The sequence below is a fragment of the Saccopteryx leptura genome, chromosome 1 (genome assembly GCF_036850995.1).
Source record: "Saccopteryx leptura isolate mSacLep1 chromosome 1, mSacLep1_pri_phased_curated, whole genome shotgun sequence".
In the NCBI taxonomy this organism is placed as follows: Eukaryota; Metazoa; Chordata; class Mammalia; order Chiroptera; family Emballonuridae; genus Saccopteryx; species Saccopteryx leptura.
In genome coordinates this window covers 95,468,540-95,483,951 of record NC_089503.1, presented here as the reverse complement: position 1 = coordinate 95,483,951, position 15,412 = coordinate 95,468,540, and the positions used below count along the sequence as shown (strand labels likewise).

Genomic DNA, 15,412 nt, shown 5'->3' with positions numbered 1-15,412 from the left:
TGTGAAAAAGGAGCTCTTACCTTTTTGTGACAGCGTGGATGGACCTGGAGATTATTATGCTAAGTGAAATAAATCAGGCAGAGAAAGAAAAATATCATATGATCTCACATATATGTGGAATCTAATGAACAAAGTGAACTGAGGAACAGAATAGAGGCTGAGGTAGGGTCACAGGGAGCAGAGGGACAGCAGTCAGAGGGAAGGGGGATAGAGGATGGGATCAGAGAAGGTGAAGGGATTAGTGAAATTATGTATACATATCACACAGATACAGATAACAGGACAGCAAATCCCAGAGGGAAGAGGGAAGGGAGTTTGGTGGACAGGGGCAAAAGGGGTATAAAAAAGGGACATGGGTGGGGGTGAGGGAGTTATATTCAGTGGGACAGTTGAATCCATGTAAACACAATAAATTAAAAATTAATAAAAATTATTAAAAAATGTGTGGGTTTTACACACCAAGCAATTCTCCAGTTCTATGTGTATTCCAAATGTGTGTGCTATATTTCATTCTGACACCAACTCCTGAGTTTATGAGGGCTCAGTCCCATAACACTGCCCCCTGGCCTTCAAACACCAATCACAAGATTGGGTCCTCAGGTTACCCATACTTCTGTCTAATTTGGCTACAATTGGGAATTTCCATGATCTTTCCATGATTTTCTCCTCAGTTTCTATAATTTGTTATAACAGCTCACAGAATTCAGTAAAACACTACTTACTATTTTATATATATGGATAATATAAATATAAAGGCTATTGTAAAGGATACAATGAATGATACAGATGAAGAGGAAGGAGGTAATAGAGGGTGAGGTCCTGACTGGTCCCGAGCACTGGAGCTTCTGTTGTCGAGTTTTGGTGCATCATCTTTTCTGCATGTGGATGCATTCACCAGCTCTGGAAGTTCACTGAACCCCTTCCTGTAGGGTTTTTATGGAATTTCCATTATGTAGGCACAGTTGATTAAATCATAGGCCATTGATGAACTCAGTTCCCACTCTCTCCTCTACCTGTAAGTTGGGATGAGTGGCTTTAATCACATAGTTGTTTTCTTTGCCCCCCCCCCCCATCCTGAAGCTGTGTAGGAGCCCTTGTGGTATCAGCTCATTAGCATAAACTCTAGTATAAATGAAAGGGGCTTATTATGAGTAACAAAAGATGCTCCTCACTTCTGTCGCTTAGGAAATTTCAAGGGTTTTAGGAGCTGTCCAGGAACCAGGATGAAGACCAAATATGTATTTCTTATTGTATCACAGTTGGTTTTATTTTTATTATGTTTCATTGTTTACATATGTGACATGTATTGTTTTATTTAGGTCAATAGTTTCTAATAGATACTACTTTAAAGGATGAAAGGTCTAGAAGATTTATTTTATTACAGAGGTAGAAGATCTATATGTGTAGGGGTTGTGGTTATTAGAATGAGTAAAACATGTAAGGAGAAATAAATCTGATTTAGAGTTCTACTAGTGAAGTTTAAAAGAAATATTTATACCACATCATGGTGAAGGTGCTACTTTGGAATTACAATTATTTTGGTGAAGACATGTTAAGTTTTTGGTGAGATAACCATCTAGAAAGGTATTTACATACAAAAAATTAGAGCTTAAAATACAATCCAGCACAAGGCAATAGATGAATGCTTTTTAGAAAGTGAAAAATACCTTTGCAGTATGAACAAAACTTCCATTTTTGTGTTTAAAGAGATATGAGGTAGTAAATGACATTCAAAGAATTCTGAGTTATACCTCAGTTTAAATTTCTGCTCTGCATATGATAGCCGTGTGTCATTGGGCAAAAAATAGGAACTCTTTCAGTTTCTATAGACATGAGCGTATCTTCTAGTATTGCTGCCAGGACTAAATGAGAATATGAAAAGTGTACAGCCTATTACCAGTATATGTTAGTGTTCAATAAGTGTTTTTAAAAGGAGATGTTATAAGGTTTTTGTTTTATAAATAGATTTGAGATTTCCCATATTAAAATCAAACCTTATCACTCTATCTGTTAAAGAAACTATTAGATACAATTACGAAGTTGCTCTTTCTGCCTGCATATTATATCACTTTATTTTAGAAATCAGATAAAAGTATTTTCTTTTGTCTAATGTTTAATAGGTATATTTGCTTTCCTACTGATTATCCCTTTTGTTTTTATTACAGATCAATGTAAGAGTAACCACAATGGATGCTGAGCTAGAATTTGCCATCCAGCCCAATACAACAGGCAAACAACTTTTTGACCAGGTATCATTTAACCACATGAAATATACAACCTTTGACATCACAGTGTGCATGCTATTGCAACTTTGTGTGTTTTTCTATACCCTTCCAGGTAATGCAACATCATAGCACTGTAACTTTTCACAATACTGTACCTATTCAACTATGTTGAACAGCTATAGAGATAGTCTTTCTCATTCCTAGATTTGAGGGATAGGATTTAAAAAAATAACTGTTAGGTATTTATTTAATATAATCTGCTATGCAAACCATTGTAATGAAGACTAAAAGGAATTCATAGACATTCTATGTAGTGGAATGGGTGCAGATCTTAGATGGAGGGGATGTCAGGAGCAAGAAGACCTGGGGAACTTAGAGAGAGAAGGAGAAAGGGGGAGAGAGGAGCATCAACCCATTCTTCCACTTGGTTGTGTACTCATTGATTACTTTTTCTAAATGTCCTGACTGGGGATCGTGCCCTACGACCTCAATGTGCCAGGATGATACTTTATCCACTGAGCCACCTGGCCAGGCCAACAGTTAATTCTTATAGTTTCTGTTCTATTTCCTGACAGCTCTCTTGAGCTGAAATGAAAAAAAACTAAAAGTAAGATTTACCGCCTGATAGGTGGTGGTGCAGTGGGTAGTGTCTCAACCTGGGACTCTGAGGTTCCAGGTTCAAAACCCTATGGTTGCTGGCTTGGGTGCAGGATTGCCAGCTTGAGCACAGGATCATTAATACGATTCCAAGGTGGCCAGCTTTGGCCTAAAGGTCACTGGCTTGAGCAAGGGGTCACTGGCCCATCTTGAGCCCCCCCATCAGGGCATGTATGAGAAGCAATCAATGAACAAATGAAGTGACACAACTATGAGTTTATGCTTTTCATGTCTCTACCTTCTTCTTTCTCTCTCTCTCTCTCTCTCTCTCTCTCTCTCTCTCTCTCTCCACTAAATAAATAAATGAATAACTAGTAAGTTTTACTTTGGGTATAGTGAATATATGGGGTGAGATGGCAGGTACTTAGGTTCAGGGTCAGGTCAGAAGCAGACCTAGAGATAGCTCCTCTAAGTGAGAGTACATAGCTACATGAGACCACCTGTAGCAAAGTCTCTTCTAATTATGGTGCTGGCATGAGGCCAGCTGCTGGATGTCGTCGTCTCTGGCTGAGTGCTTCAGGTTCTTTGTTGGCTCCTTGCTTACTCATCCTTCTCTAGCCTCATCTTCCAGTATCCACCTGTAGGATACCCCCAAGGAGTGCTCCACATTATCTGTTAAGGTGCAAGAAAGGAATAGGGAACTGTTTGTCTTTACTTTCAAATTACTTTAGAAATATGTACTTTATAATATATGTGTGTAGTTTATCAATGAATATACATATAGTTATGTGCCCATTTTTTTAACTTATACATGGTGAGGCAAAAGTAGGTTTACAGTTGTTTATATGGAAAACAATACAATACTTAGTTATACAGTAATAAACTTTGATTCATGTACTCACACTGTAAACCTACTTTTGCCCTATGCTGTACCTGTATGTGATTAAAAGTTTTTGAGAACATTTCCAGAAGTAGGCAAAGAGCCACTGAAAATACAAGGTCTCTTCAGGAATTTTTTTTTTTTTTTACAGAGACAGAGAGAGAGTCAGAGAGAGGGATAGATAGGGACAGACAGACAGGAACGGAGAGAGACAAGAAGCATCAATCATTAGTTTTTCCTTGTGACACCTTAGTTCAGGGGTCCCCAAACTTTTTACACAGGGAGCCAGTTCACTGTCTCTCAGAGACCGTTGGAAAGCCGGACTATAAAAAAAACTATGAACAAATCCCTATGCACACTGCACATATCTTATTTTAAAGTAAAAAAACAAAACAGGAACAAATACAATATTTAAAATAAAGAACAAGTAAATTTAAATCAACAAACTGACCAGTATTTCAGTGGGAACTATGCTCCTCTCATTGACCACCAATGAAAGAGGTGCCCCTTCCGAAAGTGTGGCAGGGGCTGGATAAATGGCCTCAGGGGGCCGCATGCGGCCCGCAGGCCATAGTTTGGGGACCCCTGCCTTAGTTATTCACTGATTGCTTTCTCATATGTGCCTTGACCTTCAGCAGACTGAGTAACCCCTTGCTCAAGCCAGCGACCTTGGGTCCAAGCTGGTGAGCTCTGCTCAAACCAGATGAGCCTGGACTCAAGCTGGTGACCTCAGGGTCTTGAACCTGGGTCCTCTGCATCCCAGTCTGATGCTCTATCCACTGCACCACCGCCTGGTCAGGCCTCTTCAGGAATTCCACTGCTGCACTCTTGCAGTTCCTGGTGCTTGCTGTGATGGTCTGAAGTGAAGGTTTTGTCCCTGGGGTCTCTTCTGGCACCTCCCCATTTTACTTACCAGTCATTGTGAATCCCACAAAGCCTGGAGGCAAAAGCTCAGTTCAGCTACTCTGATACATTTCTCTCTGTTGTTCACCACCTGTGTAAGTTTCCTACGCCTGCCACTGTGGGCTGGAGTGTTTTCTATAGCTCTGTTGGGGTAACCTGTCTTTTGACAAAGTTAAGAGATCTGAATCTTTGTCTACAGTAAAGTTTTGTGGTTTGGCATTGATAGGCTTTTGCATCAGTGTGAGTTTTTATATTCCACATCATCCATAAAATTCTCAATTTTGGTTTTTTTATGCACAACCAAATGATTTTTCTCATTTTTTCTGAAATACTTTATTTATTTATATTTATAAATTAAATTTAATAGGGTAACACTGGTACATAGGAACACATAGGTTTCAGGTAAACATCTCTGTAGCATGTGAACTATTCATTGCATTGTTTGCCCATAACCCAAAGTTAAACCATTTTCTGTTGCCATATATTTTTAAAGTGTGTGTATGTGAAATTTTTTGAGACAGAGAAAGTAAACTGAAGGGTTCAGTTTGCTATCTTGAAACCAAAAGCCTGACATGTTTTTAGATTTGAAAGGAAAAAAACAAGAATATTTACCACTTAAGAACTAATATTGAATCTTTTCTGTAAAGCTTTTAAAATGTTAATAAACTTTCACCTTCTCTGGCTTAGTTCCCTCATTTTATTTTAAATACAGATTTTAAAAATATATACTGTGTTATTGTGTTGGTATAATTATGGCTTTGGGTGCTGCTAGCTTACCACTTTATTTACTCTTCTATTTTTGAATACCTGCCACAGGTACTCATTCTTTGAGATGAATGGAGCTTAAGATTAATAAGGCAGATATCCTCTGTCCTTAATTGTAGACAGTCAAGGAGAATAAATAGACATACTGTTAATACAGTTCATTATGATGTGATAGGTAAATGTTCTAAAGGCAATATGGATAAAGTACTGTGGGAATGTCAAGGAATAAGTGATTCATTTATCTGGATGATAGGAGAGCTTTATTCACAGAAAGCATGTTAGTTGAGTTGGGCCTTGAGAAATAAATTATTCAACAGATGGTAAAAGTACAAAAGAAACATTCTGGGCAGAGGAAAAGGCATGATCAAAGCTGTGGAGGGTAAAATTCATGGCATGTTCCAAGAATGGTTTCTTGCTCAGTGAGGGAAGATCATCGACTGGATACTGGTGAGTGACGGGAAGAAGGAGTGGGCTTAAAATCACCAGCTGAGTCAGCTGAGGCATGGCATTTAGTGTCTCCAGAGCCTCTTATCACCAAAACGGTGCTATATGCCTTGGCTAACCAACAGTGTAGTCGTGGGGGTAATTTGAACAGAGGGCTGCACATATTCTTTCAATTAATGATTTGGGTTTCTTTGGCTATATATATACCCAAAGTGGAATTGCTGGATCATAAGGCAGTTCCATTTTTAATTTTTTGAGGAACCTCTATACTCTTTTCCATAGTGGCTATACCAATCTGTATTTGTTGTGGGGGTAAATTGAAATAGGAAAATGGGATTATGGCATCTGTTTCCCCAACCTATTCTTGTTGTCTGTTGGGATCATGATGGGAGTTGAGAAGGAAAAGGAGGTATCAAATAAGATTGAAATAACTATAAAATTTAATACATAAAACTGAATTTACATTTTCAGATTTTTTTTTTTTTCTGAAGTTGGAAACGGGGAGGCAGTCAGACAGACTCCCGCATACGCCTGACCGGGATCCACCCGGCATGTCCACCAGGGGGCGATGCTCTGCCCATCTTGGGGCGTCGCTCTGCCGCAACCAGAGCCATTCTAGCGCCTGAGGCAGAGGCCACAGAGCCATTCTCAGCACCCGGGCAAACTTTGCTCCAATGGAGCCCTGGCTGCGGGAGGAGAAGAGAGAGACAGAGAGGAAGGAGAGGGGGAGGGGTGGAGAAGCAAATGGGCGCTTCTCCTGGGTGCCCTGGCCGGGAATCGAACTCGGGACTCCTGCACGCCAGGCCGACGCTCTACCACTGAGCCAACCGGCCAGGGCCAAGTTTTCAGAATTTTTAATTAATATGTTGTTTAGGTAAGAGCTTCTCTGTAGCAAAGGAATATACCTATAATACATATGTAGTTTTGTTTTTCTATTGAAGTATAGTGCCATCTATTTATAGTGTGATTAAACTAAAATTGGCTTTTTTTTTAAGGTGGTGAAAACAGTAGGTTTGCGTGAGGTCTGGTTTTTTGGGCTGCAGTACGTGGACAGCAAAGGTTATTCTACATGGCTCAAACTAAATAAAAAGGTAAAAGTATGTATAATAACATTCAGTTAATAATTAAGTTACTTTGAAATTAATAATCTTGAATTTATGCCAGAAAAGCTTAGGGTCTAACTGATGCAGACCTTCTTTTGCATTATCTCTGTGAGTCTTTAAAGGTGTCATATCTTTTACTCAATAAGGTACCATAAATTTATCCCAGAAAAAGAAATAGTCACTTGAAAACACGTAAGAAATATTATTAGGTTTAACTTAGTACTTTGACTTTTATGTAAACATGCAGAATAGGTTCTCAAGAAGTTTCAGTTTGGTTGTTAGGATCTGTGAGTTATAGGTCATATAGTATAGAATCTTTTTTCCCACATATATTTTCTACAGGTTTAGAATCTTATAGATTTAGAATCTTATTGATGTTTTATAGCTTTCTAAAAAAAGTTTGATTTGACTAGATTCAGTTATTTTGAACTTAAGATTTTTGTTGATTATAATCGAAATTACTGTTCCAGGTGACACAGCAAGATGTTAAAAAAGAGAATCCTTTACAGTTCAAATTTAGAGCTAAGTTCTTTCCTGAAGATGTTTCTGAGGAATTAATTCAAGAAATAACCCAGAGACTTTTCTTCTTGCAAGTTAAAGAAGCTATCTTAAATGATGAGATATATTGCCCACCAGAAACTGCAGTCCTTTTGGCTTCCTATGCTGTCCAAGCCAAGTACGGAGATTATAACAAAGAGATTCACAAACCGGGCTACCTGGCTAACGATAGACTCCTACCCCAGCGGTGAGTGAAACATGGTTTTATGTTCTATTCTCTGACAAAATATATTTCAGAAGTTTGTAAATAGAAATTTTTGAGTTTTTGTTTTGTTTTTTTAGTTTTTAAATTGCCAGCTGAGGCAGAGAGTATAGTTTTAAAAATCCTGACTCAGTAGCTACATGGATTTATATTGTCTGCAGCGACCTAAACCTTCTGCCTCTTCTTTCCTCATTTCCACAAGATAAGCTGAGGGAGGAAGTGACTGTTGTGCTTGTTAAAAAATTCTTACACAGGCAGATAGGTGCTTAAGAAATGACTTTGAGAATAATAAATACCAGCCTGTTTCCTCTATAGAGTTAAAATTAACTTTCTAACTTTCATAAGGTGTTTTAAACTCAGTTTTCAGACTACTAGTCTAGTGCTCTGTTCTTATTTGCATTATACTCTTGCCTCTATGAGTTACTTTAAAATAGCATGGCATAAGAAACAATCATCAGACAGGAGACCGAGATTTTGAGTTCTGATTCTGCTCTTTGCTGGTTATGTGACCTTGGGTGCAAAAACCTAAAGTTCTTGAGCCTTCATATCATAATCAGCAAAATGAGGATAATAATTCTGCTCTGCCTACCTTATACTTGGTTACTGTTCATGAACAGTATGTTTTACGGTTTTATCTGTAAAATGCAATACAAGTGTTGGTAGCATTACTTAATAAATTTAGAAAGAACAGCATCAGATATTACCTTTAAATATCTCAGTTCTTAATTGTAACGTACACATCATTCATCTTAGAATGTATGTGGAGACCTGTCTTTTGGAGCTGGAGAGAAGTTATGACTGTTTGTAGTTCAGATTCCCAAGCTTTAAAATTTTTAATTTAAATTGAAAACATATTTTTTTATCTAAAATTTTAGTTTTCCACCACTTCCTCATGGTAGTTAAACTCTTAGATGTAGTTTCTTTTTCATAGGTACTAAATAATGAAGAAAGACTAAACTATGTCATGCTCACATGTATTTATTTCCTTTGGTTATAGATATTAATGTTTATTTTTCAGTTACCAAAGTATATTCTTTTGATATATGCTTTATAAGATACTATTAAATGCAGTAGCGTTAATATTTGATTATTAAATGTTGCATTATTTTGCCCATTAATATTATTGCAACAATAGTTTTCTTAGAAGATAAAACAGTACATGTTGTTCAGAAAGAGAATCAGGAATGTGAGATACTTATTAGTCTGTATGTTTGTCTGGTATTTACTATTACTCCAATCCAAAATTCTTTTCCTATGATTTTTCTAAGCACTGAATTGAGAAATTGATTATTGGCACAGTAGAATTTAATTTCAGATAAGGATTAGTTTTTATTTTTAGTTGAGGTATAATATATAGTAAAACGTACAGCAGATTAAGTTTTAAGTTAGTACATAAGGTAAATATTATGTATAATCAAATTTACCCTTAAAGTTTTTAATTGTTTATAAAAGCAATTTTATCTCAAGTATAACATAGTGGTTCTTTCAGTGTTCAATCAGATTAGTATTTGGTTGTGCACCAGATAAAGTAATTGGTTTACATTTAATAGTCATGTGATTTTTAAAAATCTTAGACTGGAAGCACACTTAAGCACAATTTCTTATTTTAAATGCACTTGTGCTGTAACCACTATTTAAAAAGGAAAACAGCACATGCTCTTTAAGATTTGGCCTTTCACATTGCAAGTCCACTAAGCTGTTCTTCAGGTTGGTAGTGTTTGGAGGACTAATTCCAGCCTTCTAAAACTTAAGAGGCTACTCCTAATGTTAGAGTACTAACTTTTGGCTGGGAATGGAGAAAATACATTCACAATGATTGACTTATTTCATGTATGTAAAAGTTATTAGGTGATTATAAATCATGGTCATTATGGTTTTGATGGATACTTTAATTTTTATATTAAAACAATCCAGATATGCAATCTATTCTTCCACAGTAGAGTTTAGCTTTCTGGTGATATGAATAATCAGCTCCACTGTATAGTATCTTTCTCTTTTAAAAAGAGCTTGATATGGCCCTGGCCAGTTGGCTCAGTGGTAGAGTGTCAGCCCGGCCTGTGGATGCCCTGGGTTCAATTCCCGATCAAGGCACACAGGATAAGCACCCATCTGCTTCTCCACCGCTTCCCTTCTCTTTTCTCTCCCCTCCCACCCCCCCGCCTCTGCAGCCATGGCTCAATTGGAGCAAGTTGGTCCCTGGCTCTGAGGATGGCTCCATGGCCTCTGCCTCAGGTGCTAAAAAGAGCTTGATTGTTACACAATGGAGCAATACCCCAGATGGGCAGAGCATCACCCTCTAGTGGCTTACCGATGGATCCTGGTTGGGGCATATGTGGGAGTTTGTCTGTACCTCCCCTCCTGTCACTGAATTAAAAAAAAATAAAGAGCTTGATACACATAAATTTTTAATATCCCAGGTTTCTGACTTGGATATTTGGGTGGTTGGTTATACCTTTTTGCCAAAATAGGCGTGTGGGGGGAGGAATACATTTTGCAGGAGAGAGAGTTCAGTTTTGAATTTACTGAGTCTGAAATATCTACGATATAACCAAGAGCTAGTATTCATTTGTTGATGTGGGTTCAGATCTTGTAGAGCAGTTTGAGCTGTGATACAGTTTTGGGAGTAATTAGCAAGTAGATGGGAATGAAAGAGATGGACCTGAAAGTACAGGTAGAGTAAGAAAAAGGCCTGGGACAGACCTTGTTGGAAGTTTACTTTTAAGTACAGAGGAACGGCTCCTATAAAGTATATTGAGATTAGTACTCTGGGAGTATTGCATCATGGAAGTCAAGGTAAAAGAAGCTTTAAGGAGAGACTGGTTAGCAGTGTCAATATACTGCTCATAAAAATTAGGGACTATTTTATCACATCATATTCATTTTGAAGTATTCCCTAATTTTTGTGAGCAGTATAGTATGAAGAGGTCAAGTATGAGGGAAACTAATATGTCTGTTGGGTTTAACAATAAGCAAAGATTGGTAGTGACCTTACAGTGAGCAGTTTCAGTAGAGTGTTGGGGACTAAAGCCAGATTGTGGTAGATAGGGGTGAGGGAAGTGGATTTTAGGTATGGAAATGAAGGATAGTGAATATGGACAGTTCTTGAAGGAAGTTTGCTGTTTAGAAGAAAAAAAAAACTTGGAGTAAGGAAGTATGGGTATACAGACATATTCTGTAAGAGATGGGAAAGAATTGATATTGTATTTTCTTTATTTTCTTTACAAATTTTGAGTAGTCTTTGGTGCTGACATTGGGCATATAGTGTGAAGAACATAGATGTGATCTTTGTCCTTTTTTAAATTTTATTATTTTAATGATTTTTTAAATTTATTCATTTTAGAAAGGAGAGAGAGAGGGGGAGAGAGAGAGAGGAGAGAGGGAAGGGGGGGAGGAGCAGGAAGCATCAACTCCCATATGTGCCTTGACCAGGGTTTCAAACTGGCGATCTCAGGATTTCCAGGTCGACGCTTTATCCACTGCGCCACCACAGGTCAGGCCGATCTTTGTCCTTTATAACACAAATAAGTATAGATGATAATATATGTAGGCAGAGAATAATAAATAGGTCCCCTGCCATAAAGAATGTAGTGAAGATCCTTAGGAAGTAGAGAGAAAAGTCATTTAAAGGCCCAGATAGATTTAAAGTCAGGCTGGACAGACAGATTGGCCTTAGGCATGGGAAAGGCCTCTGTTCTGCACAGAAGAAAAAGAGGGTAGGAAGTTTTGGATACCTGCAGATCAGTCATGCAGATTTAATAATACAAGTACCTTATGCAAAATGCAAATAATTATATTTAAAATACAGGATGTAAAAGGCTATAGCAGAAATTTTAGTGGCATCCAATTTAATTAACCCATACCTTCAGATTTAATTAACATTCTGGTACCAGCAATTGGCTGAATTGATAATGCCCTGAAGACTGATTACATTCCTGTTGTTGAGCACAGGCCAGACAGCAAGAGATAGTGAAACTGAAGTGATCTAAGGAAGAAGACAAGACTCCTTTCCCTAAAAGTAATGGCTTAAAAAAGGATACATGGAAGAGGGAACAGTTCGCAATAAGAACATAATAGTTTGTCTGAGACCCCATTAAGGAGTCCACTCTAAATAGAAACTGGTACAAGGGAAGATTGCATCCTAAGATTTCTTTATACTGCCAAGAATCCCCGGGTTTCATGTAAAATTTTTGTATAGCGTGCATAGTAGGTAAATTATATGCAAATTGAATCTGCAAATTTGGTGTTAAAATATTAGTAGTAGAAAATACAGTTTGTATGATTTTATTTTTGTATAAGGAACACTGGAAAGATACTAAAGAAATGTTAATGAAAAATTATTTGGAGGGCATGGGTGGTGAAAAAAGTATGGCTTTTCAACGTTTTACCTATAAAACATAAAATTAAATTTAGCAGCACAGAAAGTACACAGAATAAAGGAAGAGTTAAGGCCTAAGAATTCTGATTTTTCGATCTGTTCTCTAATTTTTCTATTGATAATGAGTCATTTTTCCTTTTTTAGTCTATTTTGTTCATATGAAACGTTTGAATTCTTATAAATTATCTGTGTGATAACTTAAAATGTGTTTAAAATCATTTTAGGATCCTAGAAACTTTTCATTTTGAGATAATTGTAGATTCACATGCAGTTGTGAAATAATAGATCCTGCGTCCTCTTGCAGCCTTCCCTGATGGTAACATCTTGCATAGCTTTAGTGAAGTATCATAATGAAAGTACCGACGTTGATACAGTCAACCCACCTTATTCAGATTTCATCAGATTGACATGCAGTCATCTGTGTTTGTGTGTGTGTGTATTCTGTGCAGTTTTATTGTGTATAGATTTGTATGACCATCACCACGGTCAGGGAATGATTCCAGATTTTTAAAACAATATTTTTCAATCATGGAGGCATTTTCATATATTTTTTTTTCTTTACAGTGTTTTGGAACAACACAAATTGACAAAAGAGCAGTGGGAAGAAAGAATACAGAACTGGCATGAAGAGCATAGAGGAATGCTAAGGTATTGGATGACTGTTTTATTTTCCTCCAATTAAAGTATTTTTATTTTCTAACATTAATTATTATGTCAGATTATCCCCAAAAGGTCATTTGGCTTATATGAATAAAGCACTTAATTTAAAGTCTTTTTATAATTTGTTTGGTATTACTCTTATTTAAATATATGATTATAGTAAGTTTTATTTCAACAGGGAAGATTCAATGATGGAATACCTGAAGATTGCACAAGATCTAGAAATGTATGGAGTCAACTATTTTGAAATAAAAAATAAAAAAGGAACTGAATTGTGGCTAGGTGTTGATGCTTTGGGCCTTAATATATATGAACATGATGACAAGTAAGTAAATAGCAAACTAGTCATTACTCAGTTGGCTTGATTATCCTTACTGGGTTTTTTTCCCAAATTAAAAGATTAGTTAATGCCACATAGGCCTCCCAATGTCATATTTTCATTTTCTTGCCATTTGTGGTTTCAGATGTTTACTTCCCTGTGTATTTATCAAATGGGAGATTCACTTTTATTTGAAGTGTGCTTCTTGCTCTCTCATGAGTTATGTCTAGTAACGTAATTAACCCTTTGAGTAGTACGAACGTTCATGTACGTCCTCGTGCCTCCTGACCATCCAGAGTACAATCGATTTATTTTAAAAATGTGTAAGGCAACATTAAAAAAAGGCAAATGTATGTTCTTGTTTCCATAAATTGGTTATCAAACAAACATGATTTTAAGTTATAAAATTGTAACTGGAACTAATTTCATTTTTTGAAAAAAAAACTCACTCCTGGGGGTCAGCAAGTATGAAAAAATCTCACTACTCAAAGGGTTAAAATTTGTTCCCTCAATTGGTGAAGAATAATGCTTTAAATGTTATGCCTGGCATACAGGTTGAAATTGAGATTAGCATATATAAGAAATCAGGAGCAGTGAAACAATTAAAAGATGTGTGATTTATTGTGATTTGTAACACTTTTTTATTGAACATTTATATAGGAATTGTTTTGAATATATTTAGACATTAATAAAGTAGAATATCCTGTATTAGAAATAGTGAACAGTATAATATTTATTTTGAAGTTGACCAGGTATTTTTATATTAATATAAAGTATATCAAGCAGTTTTCAGGAATGATAGCTACACTCTTGCTTTATATCTTTAATTTCTTTACCACACCACATAAGCATCCAAGTCTGTGCTGGGAGCACCTTCTCCAAAGGCATTTCTCTTTATTCTGGGTTGGCTCCAAAATATCATTATTAAAGATATCTAATAAAATGCATGTTTCTAAGGATATACATTATGACTCCAAAAGAACACATTTTACTGATTTTACTCTGATATATTTTTTCACTTATATTACAAAGCAAGTTAAATGCTCTGTCATTCAGAAGGGAAGATTTTGAAATTTTTGAAAACCAAAAAAAGAAACTTTGACTATTATAGGCCAATTTTTTTTCTTTTAAAAATTATTGAATTCGTTTTTATTAGAGTATTTATTATGTATTTATAGGTAGAGATAAAGATGAGGAATATGGAAGAGGGGGTTAGTTCAGCAGGAGGGAGGGATAGGGGGTTGTGGACAAAGTGTTCTTTGGTTTTTTCTGTAATGGCTCAATTTTGTTATATACTGAGAATGTATTCGTTTATTACTTACATTTCTAAAATTAAAAAATATCAAGATAGCGTACAATTTTAAAAGGTTAGTTAGGGTTTTTTTTTGCCACAGCTCTGCTACTAATGACCTTTGTGACCATGGTCAAGTTACTAACTCTGAAATTTGTATAACCATCAGGCTCACCTCACAAGATTGATGTGAGAATTATTTGAGGAAATTGCTTCAGAATTTTAAAAGTAACAAGTAAATGTAGTATAATGTTGCCTTAGAAATTGTGTTTTAGCAGCCTTCCTTTTAAGTAGATAATTTTGACTTATCTTGGTGGCCATTAGGAGATAGTATAATGCATGCATATTGAATAAAAATGTTTTTTTATAGAAAAAATCATTTGCTGTGCTGCAGTCAGTCTGCTTAAGAATTAAAAGGGCTTGGCCCAGCTGGGTAGCTCAGTTGGTTTGAACATCGTTCCTAAATAAAAAGGTTGCCGTTTGGTCCCAGGCCCGGGCACACGGGAAGCAGCCAAGGAATGCACAGCTAGTGGAACAACCAATGAGTGTTTCCTTCCCCCTCCCCTTGCTCTCTGTTCCTCTCTCTGTCTCTCTAAAAATCAATCAATAAAAAATTAAGCCTTGGCCATATAGCTTGGTTGGTTGGAGTCTCATTCCGAAGTCCAGAGGTTGCTGGTTCAATTCCCAGTCAGGGCACGTACAGGAACAGCTCGATGTTTCTGTCTCTCTGTCTCTCTCTCCCTACCTCTCTCTGAAAAAGAAAAAGGACTTTAAATAGGTAGAAATTTATACTCTGTTATCAGAACACTGACTAAATATGTCTTTTGGCCAACATAGGTGTCACAGTCATTTCATACTTTTTTTTAAATTGATTTTAAGTTTTAGAAAGAGGGGAGAGAGAGAGAGAAAGAAGGATGGAGTAAAAGCTGGAAGCATCAGCTCATAGTAGTTGCTCCCTGTATGAGCCTTGACGGGGGTTTCAAACTGGCAACCTCAGCATTCCAAGCTGACGCTTTATCTATTGCACCACCACTGGTCAGGCTGCATACTCTTGTTACTGGATAGCAGTGAGTGACACATTGGATGGGTA

The 15,412-nt window shown here is 36.7% G+C and overlaps 1 protein-coding gene across 4 annotated transcripts in view; it reads left to right on the top strand.

The window, feature by feature from the left end:
- RDX (radixin) overlaps positions 1 to 15,412 on the top strand; it is a 92,068-nt gene that overhangs the window by 30,645 nt on the left and 46,011 nt on the right. For all 4 annotated transcript variants that reach the window (XM_066371636.1, XM_066371634.1, XM_066371635.1 and 1 more), the window contains exons 3-7: positions 2,166 to 2,249; positions 6,810 to 6,905; positions 7,388 to 7,662; positions 12,617 to 12,700; positions 12,891 to 13,037. In XM_066371636.1, the coding sequence (XP_066227733.1) occupies positions 2,166 to 2,249; positions 6,810 to 6,905; positions 7,388 to 7,662; positions 12,617 to 12,700; positions 12,891 to 13,037 (686 nt within the window). The remainder of the gene's footprint in view (positions 1 to 2,165; positions 2,250 to 6,809; positions 6,906 to 7,387; positions 7,663 to 12,616; positions 12,701 to 12,890; positions 13,038 to 15,412) is intronic.